Source organism: Loa loa, assembly GCF_000183805.2.
Source record: "Loa loa unplaced genomic scaffold supercont3.75, whole genome shotgun sequence".
Lineage (NCBI taxonomy): Eukaryota > Metazoa > Nematoda > Chromadorea > Rhabditida > Onchocercidae > Loa > Loa loa.
This window is the reverse complement of record NW_018108255.1, coordinates 105,203-121,819: the sequence shown is the minus strand read 5'-3', so window position 1 is coordinate 121,819 and position 16,617 is coordinate 105,203. Positions and strand designations below refer to the sequence as shown.

Here is a 16,617-nt window from a genome sequence, read left to right as displayed (position 1 = left end):
GCGTTCCTTTCAATCAATCACGGATGAAATGGTGATGGGGGGAGGGAGCGATCAGTTACCTCTCCACCAAAAGCAAAAGGGGTCATCACGCTGAGCGTGAAATTCACTGTTTATAATAAAAGTTTCAATCACAACAGTTTTTGTACGAGACATCTGGTAAAGAACTTAGCACCATTACAATGAACCGATGGATTCCGAAAAGTATGAACTTCTCCGGTACTTTTTAAAAACTCGATATACAAAACAGATTTTGGCTCTTTTGATAAAAAAGTTGTTATTAAAATTGAAGTAGGAATATGGGCAGTTGGTCACAATACTTTCCGGATCGGTCCAGCAGGTGCACCAAATATGGTACAAGCATGTCTTCTCTTTTTTTTTCATTCCAGTATTCTAATCTTTCGCCAGGTGCAGCTTCTCTCTTGCTTCCAGTAAATCCGTGTTCTTTTGCCCACTTTTGTCTTATCTAATAGCCCTGACCAGTATTCTGAAGGTTTTTCGTCCCAAAATCTGTTTCTGCTTCTACCCCTTTATCGCAAAGTTTGTGATGCTTTTTTTTGCTGGCGGAAATGTGAACTCTATTCACAACATTTGAACGCTACAATAGGCGTAAGCAGTCCGTAGTTACCTTACTGAACATTTGAAATGGTATCATCACCGCTCTCGGTAAAGCCCACCATACATACTACCAGTGCGTTTCGCAGTCACGGGTAAACATTCGATTTTACTGGAGAAAATTACTAGACACAGTCCCCTGTTATTTAGAAGAGCGGTCCTTTCCTGATATCAATAACAACACAGGTAGCTTAAGATGATACCCCAATGGTAGTCTTATCTTGCGTGTAACGGAACATGTTTGTTCCGGTAAATCTGAAGTTATAAGGAAGACTGCCCAAAGGATGCGAGATCACTATAAGAGGGAAAGAGAGAGAGAGAGGGGAGGGGGAGGGTGGGAGAGAGTAGTAGGGAATCATCTAAACCACCGTTGCTCGCTGTTTACACAAGTCTCAAGATGGTCCCTGCCGTCTGCCTATTTGCATTTACATCGAATTTCATCCAGAATTCGTGATAACTCTCTAAATATCGCCCGCCCACTCACTACTCTCTACCGTCATTGTTGTTGTTGTTGTTGTTGTCGTCGTTGTCTGCACGCCAGCATGGCACGTAGTGGCCCTGTTGCAATGTAATACTACGCCTTAGGGGATTGTGCTGCGGAGGTGGGTGGACACAACCCGATGACGATGACGGCATAGTCTGGTGGGTGTTATCGCCGTCACCGCAGACATCCATCCCTACTCCCTTCTCTCCGCCCCACTCACTCTCTCGTTCACCGATGCATATTCACTTCGCCTTCCTTCCTTCTTTCATTCTATTACGAATAATTTGCATAATCGTAATGTTCGATTTGTTTCTATATATTTCATTTAGTCTGGTCATTGTGAGTTTCCCTCTCCATCCATTCATCCGTTGATTATCTTTTTCATCATAGTTGCTATCCACTTATGGAACTTCCATGATCAACAACGTAATACTTGTTTAGTTATGGTTGCACCAGCAACTTCTTCACGAAGGGAAATTTTTTAATTAGCTATAGAATCTGGTCCTTGCAACAAGCCTGATGCGGTGGTAGCCAAGGGTAACTTAAAAGCGGTAATATGGCTAGCCTGAAACCCCTTCATATTCTTCTTGATGTACACCCAGTGATCGTGCTGTCCTTTAGAGATGTGTCTCCATCATTCACTTTTTTGCTCCTCCTCATTACTCTGTCCAGTAAACTTCTCACCTTCTTGTTCCAAGAAATTTTTATGATGAAAAACACTTAAATTACCTTTTGGAATTGACCTTCAAATTGCGGATATAATCTGAGAGGGCTCAAAAATAGCCTGAAGTAGACAAATATTTAATAATTAATTATTTGTTTCATTCTTCAAGTCAAATGTTCCGAATCTATTGTAATTTTCGTTCAGTATCGATGTTTTTATCAGGGTGAATTTGCGAAATGAACTACTTAACAGGCATTGCTGGAAAGGAAATTTGAAACGAAAGTAATTCATGTTCCTTCAAATTATTTCATGCTCGATGGAGTCGTGTTGTAAAATTACAGATACATATTTGCCTTAATTTTTTAATTTTTGGTTCAACTGATATTTTTACATCAATTCTGTGACGATGGAAAGTTATCCTCTACTATTCAGTATTAAATTCGGTTGTGCAATGTTGAAGCAATTGTATAGGCTACAGGCAAATAACGCTCGTGAAATTTATAACAATAGAGTAATTTGCGAAGTTCTCACTTGCAGTATACTTATTTCCTTAGTTCATCAATATTTCTTTGCTCTTTTTGCACACTTTATGCAAACTACTAGTACTTTTGTTTACTCAGCTAGTTGGTAATCCTTGTCATCCGGTGATTTTTTTCATTTATTCATTATTACTAGGAGTGTCATTCCCCACTAATGATGTGAAACTCTCTAGAAGTCCACTTTTTTAATTCAAAAATAAGTGCTAGAAAAGAATATTGTATCACATGCATGCTTTGCATATGGAGTTATTCCCTACGAATTCTTAGTGTTTGTTCTGCATTAATTCCCCCTCTAAAAGGATAACGGTTTATATGCAATGTCAGATAGAAATATGGTTTTTCAGGTTTACATGATTTTTTCAGAGGACTTGAGGCGAGTGCCAGTGAGGTGTCCAGGCTTATAGACAGCAGCAATATGACCTGTGTTGGGATGTAGAGATCAGAGAGCAGAAGTTTTCGATACTTTGCGGCACCAGTCACTTCTTTAAAAGGTTATTTTACATTGTAAATCGTGATATTCCTCGCTTTTTAGGGAATGTGATTGGTGTTTGGTCAAAACAATTATTATTAATTGGTTTTTCTATTAATGCTATGAAGGTCTTTAGTAGTTTGAGGGTCAAGATCTTTTATCAGTTTTGAATAGAGAAACTGACTTTTCTACTGTTACTGATCCAGTCTTGCTGGTCACGATCGCCAATAGAAAGCATCCGGCATCCGTAGTTATTTCTGTTTTGAAATGATTAATTGTTACAATCTTTTGATTACAATCTTGATTACAACTTTTTAATTCCAAATGGTAAATTCTATTCCACATTGTGAACACCCTAGCGGTCTAGTGTTCTTTCCAATGTATTTAGAAAATTTTTGTTCCTTACTGGTGAGAGATAGGATATTAAAGTGGACATTATTATGGATAAATGTGCTCTACTTTTTTGTAAGCTTTTGAAAAATTTGATACCTAACCATCTCTAGGAATCTTGTAACAATTTACTAGAACGGTTGAATTCCTTTTTGGTTAATTAAATGAACAAACTTTTTAGACTAAAATTGGGCTGTACTTTCAACATTTTCAGATGATTCCCTTATTTCTAGAATATCTAAGGGATGCTATACTAAAAATCATAACTCGATTTCAGGTTCCTTCTCAGACTTTGTGGTGATCTTGTGCCTCTAGGTCCTGCTAATCACCGAGGCCGAGAAACAATGGTGAGGCAACACTTGATGTGTTAATATCAATATAAGTAGCCAGCGCAAAAACGGATGGTGACACACGCACATAGATGAATACTGTAGGGATTTCAGTCGTTACCTAGTAGTTTTCATCCATATGAATTTGGTATTCCCATCGAAAGATTTTAGATTCTTTGTAATTTAGTAAGTCTCCTAATTTTTGCTAAAATTATAAGTCATGGTTATAGCGAAATATCCTCATAGCCAGATGATGTTCCTCTTTGCATTGCCGTAACAGGACTCCTCATATCTATGATTCTTTCATTATGCGTTTTTACGAATCTAGTTTGCAGGAACAGTCAGGTGCTGTATGAAGTAGAAGTGTAGTTCCTGTGCATAATTCTAGAAGCTTTACTGACTAAAAGATGCGAACCGAAGAAGTAGGTACGGAGGATACTTTTAATTTTGCAATATTTTCTAACGACATTTTTAATAATCCTTTCTCTTCCTGCAAGCTTTGGATGTTAAAGACATGGGGCGACCACTTGTTTTTTCGTTTCGTTTACCATTCGAGAAGTAGGTGCTGAGTATCTAGTATTGAAATGGATAATGGATTATTGTATACTTTACTTTTGTTCGTTTTTGCTGACATTTTAAAGAATATTCACTATTATTTAATTCCTCTGTTAATTATTTCTTCAGCTGAGATTGGGACAGAAAGTTTAAATATGCAAATTCTTATATATGTTCCTTTTAATTGGTTGTCTTTCAATTTATATGTCTTTCAGCTTCATGTTTTCAAAGGTACCTTTTGCTTCTAACGGATTTGTTTCCATTTTTTCGTATTCTGGTTCATCTACTCCTTTCTTTCACTCTTTAAGATTTCTTTATTTAAATATTTCAATTCTATAATTTCAAACAAATTGAATGGCCGTTCATCCACCAGTGTAAACGGGTTCACGTAAGGTGGTCCTGGAGAGGTGTGTTGCTGTCCGGAGAATCTGGAGAACTGTTTATTCAGATCATTTCACAGAGCAATCTGGTTTTGATAGTAATTTTCAGGATGTTCTTCAAAATTCTCCTAGGCAACAACGTAAAGTTCCAGAAACATATTCAGTAAAGTTCTTTCCAGTGAACTTTGTAGTAATAAATTTCTGGGACAACACAAATCTGGGACCTAGGTGGGGTGGTCGGCCATTCGATTGTATTTCTAGGTTCACCCATTTTTTTTTTCAAATTTTGGGCTGATTCATATTTTCTCCTGTAATGATAATGTACTCCAATAGTATCTCACATGATTGGCCAAACTCTTTTAGATGACCTTTGTTGTGGTGCATTTTTCCGTACTCACATGGATCATTTTGGCGGGATTACTAATTAATCTTCTCTGCTGGTTTTCAAAAGTCTGAATAAAGTATTAAAAATGTTTTGAAACTGATGTATTCAGCAAAGTCTGAGTACAAGAAGGGGTTTGGCCAGCAATCCTCCACTGCTTTTTGCCTCTTGTGAATTTTAAACGAAGGAATGCACTTATATGTTTACTATTTTTTATTGTACTTCATCATTTGTAGTACAATTATGGTGCATACGTAACGTTAGATACTTCCTGATGCATTTTTTTTTTCGTAAGGCGATATTCTTGCATACACCAGACATTACCTATAAGTTTTTTTTTTTTCTTAAAACTTCTGGAGAGACTGTGCGAAGTGTAGAATTTGTGTTAAAAAAATCAGAGCTATGTCGGGATTATTCCACTCAGGTGACACTTGCACTATTTTTTCTGTGCCCTCTCGAACTCTGCACCAGTTTCCAATTCTGCTTTGACTGATTAATTTCTACATCTACCAATCAGCAATCACTGCCACAGGTTTCTGTACATTATTGCTTTCATAAGTTAAGTGAGCATCTTATTTTATTGAATCATTATTACATCGGGATTTCTAGTAAAGATTTGTGTTGTTACAGCTTTCTTCGCTCCTGTTAATATTTTTCATAGCAATATCCGGGAGTCTGTCGTCCAAAGGCGTTTTTACCACTACATTTTATATCACAAAAATCCCACAAGAGATATGTGGCGAATTCATTCATGTAGGAGTATTTTGGCGTCTTCCAAAGCTTGCATGTGGGAACAACGCATGACAAGGCCTCAATATAAAAGTTGAAATATAGATTCTCGTGCAGATTTGCAGACGACGTAATGCTAATGAAAAGTTCTTGGGTCCCAATTAATTCATACTCTGTTTTTGAAAATAGGCCATAGGCCCGCCAAGCTGTTCCAAATTTGATGTCATGTGAATTTACGCTGACTATACGATGCCGAACTGTTTGATGGAATGAAGAATATAAACCAGATAGTTCTGAGGTCACGTCTGAAGTTTGCTTTTTAAGAAATCTTTACTCTTATTCCATTTTCACCGCGGTCAACTGCTATTCAGGATTTATTGCATCGCACATTACAATACATTTTTGCATTTTCCAGTCATTTAAATATAGATTAATATGTCATATTCCAAAAGATGAATAGTATGCACTTGTGGGCCTAACACTGCGTATACTACATGAATTTTTTCTAATTCCAGAAAATCCCTAATATGTGTTTTTGTTACAGTATGCAAAATTGAATGTGGCACTAGCATTCCACCGCAAGTGGCTCATCACAAACTATTGTAGTGTAAGTAGGGAACCACCTTTTTATGTGGAGATCCATAGGACGGTTCAATAAAGTCGATAGCTCTGAAAGTACATTTCTAAATTTAAGAGGGAAGAGCACTCTAACATATCCAAACTTCGAAGCGGAACAATGTAAGCAGAAATAATAATTATAAACAAATCATACGATTGCAAGAACCCAATAAAGGAAAAACGATCAGTATTAAAATCAAAAGGTCCCTTTCTGTCTGTCCTATTGGAGCTCAACCAATAAGGATTGTGGTGTTAAATCTCGACACAGCACACGCTGTGTCGTATTTTCCAGTGCATGGAAATATTGTGACAAAGAAGCCATCAGCAAAAAGGCGGAATCTACAAAAACCAACTGCAAGTCAGCAGTTATTCTGCAAATGACTTCATATAAAACATGTCTCGCGTGCGCAGAACTGTCTTCAAAATTTTTAAACCACAGATTTTTGAGAGTAAACAGCATTAGCGTCTTAAGCATCATTTATCACGTAGTACTTCGAAACGATCGGCCCACTACAAGAAAAAAAAAAAACTAACCAAAATCGATTCTCTACGCTGTTACTTTAGAGCGAAATCAAATAAGATGAAATTTCAAATAAAATCCTTATGACATAAATATGATGATAAATAATTGTTGCAACTTTGCTGTCTTTCCTCGATACTCATACTTGCAGTTTTCACTGCACAATATTAGTTTCCCAAACAGGGGTTTTCATATTTTTGGCGCTGAAAGTTGCCAATGAAAACTAGGTTTTAATGGCGATTCATAAAATAAAATAGCATAAACAGAACAACGCGTACAAAAAAAAAGTAAAAGGAAGGCTTGTCAAATTTCATTCGTAAAAAGTCCAACATAAAATTTTGAAAATATTTTAAATGTTCACACAATAAATAAGCACCAAACTATGCAATCTGCACTATAGCGGATAAAGTCATAAAAGTTTCAGTTCGCCAGTAACTGAATCAACTAAATGACTTGGACCAAAGATGCCAAGAACAGTCCGTGAGCCAGCAGGAATCTGTGTACGCCCAGCGTCGGATACAATGTAACCAAATAAACCCTGAAAATTTAACAGTACTAAATTTGTGGCAAATTAAAAAGTAGGTGAAGAGCAACATATTGCTTTGAAAAAAAAACACACGTGCTTTAAAAGTTATGCAAAACACATAGTACATAAATCAGATGTGACTCAAATTTCACTTTGAGGTATTGAATACTTCCCAACCGAGTCATCTAACATGGAATGATTAATGTGTCAATCGACGTAAATTAACATCATTTACGCAAAGTTGACAACTTTTGATAAAAATGCAACTTTCATACACAAAAGTTATGGCATTCAATGCTAAAATATACTTTCATTATGGGTAACACGTTCGAAGGTTTAACAGTAACTGAATACAACTAAAACATTTTAGTATTTTTTCATGCAGCCCAATTCCCCAACAAATTTCGGGTAGTAAACAGTTTAAAATTACCAAGTCTTTCGCTTGTTTGAAAAAGTCGAGAAGCATCTCAGTGTTATGACCTTTAACAACCACTTTCATTTCTCCTGATATTCTCCAAGCATCTAATGCATGTTGCCCCTGAAACGCATACTTCAATTATCATAGAGGTAGTGAAATATAATGCTTCTAATGGTTTTTCTTTGATACCATCCGTTTAAAAAGTACATTACACAAAAACCATCACAAACATCTTCGCTTCTCTGCGCAAGCCGATAAACACCGAGTGTTGCATGACCGACTTGAGCAGCCAACTTTCCTGCTCCCATTTTAAGACTCATATTAACAACGAACACCATTTTATGCTGCCTGTTTATGATACTTGTAGAATGGATTCCTGAAATAAGATATTTTTGAACATTTTTAGCCAAAATGTCATACGGTGCATATTGGGAGAGATAAAACATTATTGATATTTAATTCATTACTGAGTGGGAGAAAAAGTTCTGGTGATCGGCATAAACCAACCAATTATGCATCTGTTGTAAGAAAAATTTACATCCCTGCTAAAATTTCCATCAATTTATCATCATTTACCAGAAAACGACAGCTGAACAATTTATAAATGTAAGAACAAACCGCCCATTGAATTTTGTTCTTCGTCCGATTCAAAATCACTTTCGTTGCTATGTTCTAAGATCCAATTTATCGCTGCTTCAGCTCCACCGATTTCTGAGAATGATATGAAAAATTAAAATATTCGTACGACTCAAACAATATTTACTGAAGAAAATGTCGTTCGGAAAACGACACACCACGCTGTACATGCAACATATATCCAAGAATCCATAATTTTGCGCTACATTCGTTTTCATCTTTTAATAAGGGAAGCATGCAGTTTATTACTAGACAAAAAACGAAGGAACTAAATACCTTTCGTTTTTGATAGAGCTAAGACAGCAATAGATTCTTCAAATCCCAACTGCAGTATTTCAGCTAGCAAAGCGGGGTCCACAAGATCTTCCTTATTTTCAGGATCGGCGGGATGTGAACAACTGGCACCCGCGACTAAGGTCTGCGCCAATGAAATATCAGGATCTAATAGATTTGATGTCACTAAAACAGGATTTCAAAGTACAGGATACGAATATTAACTACGAACAAGGTTCGAATATTAACTGCATCGAACGGAACATTACTAAAATTCAATTTACTTGACAAATGAAATACACAGCACGAGTCGAAAGCAGATACTGATTCAGATAGTATTAGCCAAGTATGAATGATACACAATGTTTACGATGTTTGTTGGTGATTCTTTACCTTAGTATCCAAGATAACCTTTCGCAATTTTCATGGTAGTTGAGTACAAGGAAAATGCAATAAAACTAATTTGTCTATATTGCAGTATATTCAGCACATTTAGCCAAATAGTTATGATTGAATTTACCCGATTGAGAAGATTCAGCCGTCGTATACAGCGTTTCTTGATTGAAATCTGGAACCGCAGGCACATAAAATGGCTGAGTAGACACAGCAGTTTCCACGGAAGATATAGAAGAGCTTGTTGGATCTAATATAGGTTGTGTTAATTGACTCTGACTTGTAGGTGCGGAAGATGACGAGAAACTTGTTTGACGATCAATGGTAGGATCGGCAATGATTTGAATGTTTACTCTTTCTGAAAAGGTACCTTATCAGAAAATGTCGCATCGAATTCAGGCAAAATACACAATATATATCTTACTACAATAAAACTGTTTAAGGAAATTTAAGAAAAAATTTACCGTTTGTGGAGGCGCGCGGGAAGTCGGACCCTGCAGGAGATGAAATTACAGGAGTTCGTTCGCTACCTCGAACAGCTTCCCTACTTGTATTTGGGAAGCCCGGTGGAGGTGGAGGTGTTTCACTGAAGTCACCAGACGAGCCTACCCTGTGATCAGTTGCTGGTATGCTGCAAAAATGATAATTTCAAAGAATAAAGGCTCAACCACAAACAAATAAATATGTTCAAAGTTTCGTTATGGTGGTTACAAGTACAAAAGTAGTGAATGCACTGTCTCACTTTTCCTAGATGAGATTTTAATAAATACAGAATAAATCTGCAACATTCTATCCTGAAATACGTTAACGTCTGCGATTTCAAAATACATCTCGAAGGTTGTGCTATTTGAGAGTGGATAAAACCGTTGTATGGGAATGCTTCTAACATAAGTAAAAAGCATCATTACAAACCAGAACCTTATGAAAACGTTTGAGATGCATTATATGATTAAGATTTAATAATGAGTGAGCAAAAATGGATATACTGTCATTCAATTATTGCACATGCGACCAAACAAATCATGAATTTATTGTGTAATGCATTTTGTAAAATTTAGGCCGAATTATTGATTTTTCAAAAGCAAAAACTAACCTCTGGAAGTCTTCGTCTGGCAGCTCGTCTGACATTTAAACAATGATTTATCTTTGCTGCTTTAATTTCTTCTTGGCTATTTCTCTTTCTTCTTGCCGACGTTTTCTGTAATTATGTTTTCATACATGCGGAAAAAAAGAACAGTGTAGACTTAGAAATCAACATGCACATGAAAAATAATACTTGACTGCCCAAAAATGTTTACTTCAGCTGAAGAAACTCTTTATTGTCCTCCAAATCACGTGGTCCTCGAATATTTTCCCAGTTGTCGTCGTTTTTCTTGACGAGTTCCTGAGCACACAGAAGCACTGACGCTATATTTTAAAGTATGCAGAAAAAATTTCAAAGTTGGATGAAATGTTTAGGTAGGATAATTACCTGATAAACGGTTTCTATACTTTCCTGTCGATTGCTAATTCCTCTGGTGTTCAAAAACTGACTCTGAAAAATTGTTTCTGAAGACTCGTCTTACGTCCACAATTTGCTGATTACAAAGAGTAGCTTGCTACGCACTCAAATATAGATGCCTTTGCTTCTTACACAAATTGAACAAAATGAATCATTTTTAGATGACGTAACATTGATATTCAGAAAAGGAAAAATTCTCTTTATTAGGTGATGCCAGCGAAATAATGTAATTGAAACGCAGCAATCTGAAAGGTAGCTTCAAGCAATATTTTCAAAATTCGAACAAAATCAACTCATTTGCAAAGTAAACATTCTGACTTGGGGTTTGAATCTCTCTACATTTTCTAATGATATCTACTCTGTCTAAAGTATTTTGCTGTCGGGTCGGAAACAAATTTACACAAAGAAAAACAAAATCGCGTCTAGTATTTGAGATTAAACTTCTCCCTCCTAAGACATCGCTTGAGACAGAGTTGGAGTACCATCCCTCTTTAAGAGATGGTACTCCACTTTTGGAGTACCATGTCTTGAAAAATATTCAGCAGTTGAACTTCGCTTTGTTTTATAGTCTATGTTGAACTATCTGATAAATATTTCTATAAATGAAGACTGTAAATCACGTGCACAAAATATGTTCAATTCATTAAAAAGCAACAAACTCTTATTCAAAAAGATAAAATTTTGTGGCTTAATCAATATTTTGAGATTTTTCATTCTAATTTTTAGTGTCCAACAAAATAACAACGTACAATTTCCTCAGCATCAGCAAGTGTACAAGAGGATGGACCGAATTCGAATTTGATTTGCTGAATTTTATATGCAAGTAACAAAGTGGCACCACCAGCTGCCAAAAATGGTAAACCTTTCCAAATAAATTTCCAGCTTCTTGCCTTACTCATAAAACGTTGCTTGACAGACTGAAAACCAAATCCGGCACGACAGTTAAGAATCAAAACGACATAACCATTTAGAATATGAATATATTTGAAAATAAAATTCCTCATTGGAAGAGCAACATGCAAAGAGTTGATAAAAAGAGGATGATAGTTATAGTTCAAGCAACTTCAATATAACCTATGTTACGAAATGAATCATCTCCTGTTCACTTGAATTCGCTAACCTATTTTTGTCAAAATCACAATTTGTTAGTTAAACAGCGATAGTTCTAAGACTTGACCCAGTAAACTCGCTCAGTGTAGTCATAAAGTTTAAAAAATAATGCAACTAGCAATTAAATCCTTATCAAACAACAAATATGAGCTATCTTTCGTCGATTATGAAACTCACTGTCATGGACTAATGGCTAGTTAATGCGAATTTCGAAAAACCCAGCTTTCTCATCAATTATATACCCACCTATCTACAGATGAACTGTTTAGCTATTTACTTATATCACTGATGCTGCTTGTTTCTCTTTCAGTTACCATTTCGTGATAAATTATCGGCTGACTGTAAATAATATCTAAGATACTTCAGAAACTATGAACCGAATAATAATTCCTAACGACCTTCGTCATTTTTTAAACTGTCCAAAATTTAAGCAGGACTTCTAACGCGAAGCAAATTATAAGTATTGTTCAGTATCATCGGCACGCAGCTTTGGTGTTCTTCAATTATCCAAACCAACTTCAACGAGACAAATACAGAATGATCCAGCTTAGACCTTTTCGCTTGACGATAAAGCGAAATACTGTAAAATGACCTGGAAGTGTCGTCTGTTCCACAACGTTCGGATCTGACTAGGCTACGTTACAGTCGCAAAAATTTATAAAATACCACCTTGACGATGAAAATCCTCCTTCAGCTGCGTACTCGTGGCTCAAAATAACGCGGCCCTCAACATTTTCATAGAAGCCCAACCTAGCAGAGCTAACAAAAAGGGCCCACCTCCACCTACCCACATCGCTGTTGGATAAGAACCACATTTCCCTCAATTAATAACAATTCGGACCAAACCGCGGCTTTTTGGGCTACTCTGATGGGATGTTAATGAAAATATGTTCTCCCGGGTGTCAATTACTTCCATAATCGGTCGAAAATTAGTTGAAGCATTACGGTGAAGAAAGCAAGTAGGAAGCACGTGACAGGACGGACTGTACTTGTTATAAATTTCTGACAATTAATGAGTAATGCAGTACGTTAGCTGTCGTGCATTTCCGTCGCAAACGTGCATTCCTTCCCTCACAAGCGTCCATCTCCTCTTTTCCAAACGTGCATGGTAACAAAGGAATATCAGTGAAAAGCTGTGAGAATAGATTTCTGATTGTTAAGTTCCGAAATTTTCCGCAAATTGGTAATTCTTTACAAATAATGTGGCTACACAAGTAATAGATGCTGAACTTACCTGTTGAGATGATCTTGTTTAAGTGGCGCCACTGAAATCAGTTTAAAATGAATTGACTAAAATTAACTCATGGACTGACTGATAATTAAATGAATCGCCTTTTTAAAATTATTCTATGCAGTATAAATGGATCATTTCTTTATCAGATTCTGGCGTGTAGAGAAGAACTAAGCCCTCTCTCTTCATCGATGTTTCTACGAGAACTGCATTTCTCAATGCATCTCATTGATTTGTTTAACATACTTTTCAGAAGTAATGATTCTGGAGAAATTAAGAAATCTAGTGCAATTTCTGTTCCGAAAAGTCTTTTCATCCAGCGATAGTAAAAATTGTCAACTGTTGTGGTATAAAACTTTTTGTCACAGACAAAGCCTAATTATATATTGGACAATTAGTACTCAGGAATTGAGCGCAATGGAGGACGAAGTTTTGCCGTATTCAGCATATTCAGCTGACTTCTTGCAACTTATACTTTCTTCCTCATTCATCTCTCCAGGAACGCTTTTATAATCAATGGGATGCAGAAAATACTTTTCAAGAGTTCGTTAAATACCGAAGCGCAGATTTCTACTCCACAGAAATCAAATAAGCCTTTTTCACTTTGCAAGGAATATCATTTTTAATGGTTATTTTAACTAGTAAAGGTATGTTCGAGAAAAGTTATGATAATTTTAATTTATAATCTGAAATCGCTGTTACTTCTGCATGAAATGCTAATAGCGTGATGACACAGATCCACGATAGGGATGTTATGACTCATCCTGGAATGAATATGAATACGTTACGTAAAGAAGTCAATTGAATGTTGGGATCTTTTAAGGGCAATCAGTTTAGTGGTATCAGCGGAAAAAAAAAAGGTCAATAAACTGTTTGATTAGCTCTTTAACACTATTTCATTGTGTTTAAATTTCAGCTGACATATATCGAGGCATTTAACATTTTTGTTTCTACGAAACTTATTCAAAGAATCAACCAAGCAGGCAAGGTCATCATCGCTTATTGCCCACCTCTATGACATCCGCTGTTTTCATAAGTTTTTATTGATATTAACGAAAGGTCTTAAGAATAAAAAAATATTCGCTGCTTACAGCAAGCGTTTCATCAAACCATGATCTCTAAATTTTTTTTTTCCTCAACCGGTCTTTTCCCTAAATTGTCTAGAATATCAGCACCTACTTCCGGAATTTTAAATATGTCCGCTGGCCTTTGGATTAAGTCATCTTTAAAAAATTCCTCTAGTTATTTCTCTCCCAAACCAATAATATCAAATGCATCCTACTCCACAAAATAACAAAGATAGTCAAGTAATTGTGCAGAACAGTTTCTAGTTTCTATTCCCTGTACATCTAGTAGCTGCCTGCCGTTCAATTTGTTTAACGCTAGATTCAAATTCGAAAATTCTTCCATTGCGCTTTCGTTTATTAACATCTACTTCAATAACTCGAAATATAATATCACCGCACCAACTCTTTTAATATTAATAATATTCCCTGTTCTGAAGTCTTTACCCTTTATCTCATCTTCATTATGTTAAATAGCTCTTGAAACTAAAATTCTACCAACATTAACAGACTTTAACAATGCAACTGGAGTTAATATTCCTGTTCTACCAACTTGTAGAATAACATCTTCTATTTGTGTTATAACAATTTCAGGCAGTAGGCAATAGTCCACCTTGGAACTTCACTTGTTTGTCCGAGTGCTTGCTACATTTTAATATTGTCAATATGTTAATTTGTTACTCATATCATCTGTAACTTTCATTTTATTTCAAATTTGTGACTGGTATTTTTATATGATTCCACTAGATGATTAAATAAGTACTTAGTTAACCATTCAATCCCTTGCCTTCCACGGCATGGAATATTACCTTTTGATCAGAAATGACAACTTTCAAGAAACCTGAATATTTTATTTGGTCCATTAAATAGGACTGTCAATTGACAGACAATTTATTGTGTCATTATATTTGTGTATGCATTGGTTGTTGATTGGTGATACTTCTTGTCTAATTTAACATGCGCTTGTTTAGGCATAACGACGATTATATTAGTCTGCCGGATCAGGTTGTCACCCTTCACAGCATATCTTTTACATCTCATCTTTATTTATTCTTCCATTAATTTTTGCAAATCTCTCTGCACTTGTTTAAAGAATGATTCATTCACATATTTGCGTTGGTTATTGTTCTCCGAATCATGATTTGTCTCTTGATTTAATGCAATCCTTTTTTCAAAAAAAAAAACGATGTAAAGAAACAGAAGGATTGTGTTTATGATTATTCACTTCAAGAACATATAAAATCAAGATGTGAGCATTTTTAGGAAGCACTTTTCTCGTTACCGTTTGCGCTTTCCGGACACATCGAAAAAAGGTCCCTTACAGCACTTGGATACGTTGGCGAAAGCGTACTACTGTTTTGAATCCTAGTGGACATCTGATTATTTACAAATATTACCTGGAAGGTATTGGAGCTGGGTAATTTCTATTTCTTCAGTTCATCTATATTTTTGTAACGTGTAATAGTATGCCGATGATAAGACAGTCTTCATGGTATAAAATTTCTCATTACTTTGTACTTTTGTTCATTTAATGAAAATAACCTCATCACAGGAAACCTTTTCTGGGAATTGGATGAAGCGGGGCACATCTACCTCGTATGAACAACGATGTCTGTCATATTAAAATTCATGGTTATACCCGAAGACGAGTAAGTTCCACTTTTTCTTTTGAGTACTTTAACAACTTTTGAATGTTTAATAAGTTAAAAACATGTTATCGTTCCTGATTTTATTATAAGTGGCATTTCCCTCTTTTGTCCCCAATATTACATATTACATTTGAATTGTTGAGAAGTTTAGGTAGAACTATGAATTGAAGGTTCAAAAGCTCGTTTATGGGCTGCAAAAGTGTTCATGTTGGTTAATTTCTTTCCTTCTTTATTTTCTAATAAATTGATAATAAGTGCACTACCAAAATAGTGAAGTAGTAAGGATAATTTGAAATGGTTGATGTCATTCTTCCTGTTCTTATAAAAACTTCCTATTTTGTGTTCGTAAATGTTATTATTAGTACCAATACCGACAAAATTGGCATCATCACTAGAACTTTGAGGCGAAAGTTTGTTAATTATTCCGTCTTGAATTGAAAAAACCAGCTTTGTAGAAGCTATTAAGTGAAATCCGCTTATCATTAAGTGACACTAGGCATTTTTTGTGGAATGTTATTTAATTTCACTTCCGATGGTAATAAAATTTTTTTTTCAGATATAAAGTTCCGCTTAGTGATTGCAAACAGTAAACAAACTGTATCATATTTATTAATTATAGTTTTCTGTAGTGCACTAATTTTCATTTTATCTCATGACTATTCTGTTTTGCATTCGAAATTGAAAGTGGAATGGAGTACATAAACAGACACACACAATATCACCATCATTTTTATACGAGCTTTTTAGAACGAAATTCGATTAAGCTTTGTTTGGGCCAAATAAACAAATTTTGATATGAAGACCATATGATGGATCAACACTTGCATAAGATGTTATGTTTAGAAAGTTAAAAACTATTCAGGTGAGCTGTCATTTAAATCATATTATTAGACAACATGAAAGTTAGTTTATTTTTTCACCACAGCAGAAGACTCTAGCAATTCAAAGTCAAAGTAGGGAAAAGTGACAAAGATCAAATTTGACCAGTGCAATATAATCTGGTAATATTGCACAGAATGCGTTCAAAAATGATAAACAATATCAATTCCACTTTTATTATTATGCTTTAATTCATTCCATAATTTATAATTGATATCAATGGATAGTGATGATGACATAAGCTGTAGCAAAACATGTGGCTAAAA

The 16,617-nt window shown here is 35.5% G+C and overlaps 2 protein-coding genes across 2 annotated transcripts; both read right to left on the bottom strand.

The window, feature by feature from the left end:
• Positions 1-1,095: 1,095 nt before the first annotated feature.
• LOAG_06050 (hypothetical protein) lies at positions 1,096-1,287 on the bottom strand (the record flags this gene model as incomplete). Its single annotated transcript, XM_003141586.2, has 1 exon — positions 1,096-1,287. One exon carries the CDS (start codon positions 1,285-1,287, stop codon positions 1,096-1,098), a length of 192 nt encoding a protein of 63 aa, XP_003141634.1.
• Positions 1,288-7,080: 5,793 nt separating this feature from the next.
• LOAG_06049 (hypothetical protein) lies at positions 7,081-12,311 on the bottom strand (the record flags this gene model as incomplete). The annotated part of the gene is made up of 11 exons (XM_020447049.1): positions 11,927-12,311; positions 11,168-11,335; positions 10,389-10,451; positions 10,216-10,301; positions 9,382-9,548; positions 9,045-9,275; positions 8,528-8,710; positions 8,234-8,326; positions 7,846-7,991; positions 7,628-7,735; positions 7,081-7,209 (listed from the first exon to the last, which is right to left on the bottom strand). The coding sequence occupies exons 1-11, from the start codon at positions 11,933-11,935 to the stop codon at positions 7,081-7,083; spliced, it is 1,383 nt and encodes a 460-aa protein (XP_020302680.1). The 5' UTR covers positions 11,936-12,311.
• Positions 12,312-16,617: the final 4,306 nt, after the last annotated feature.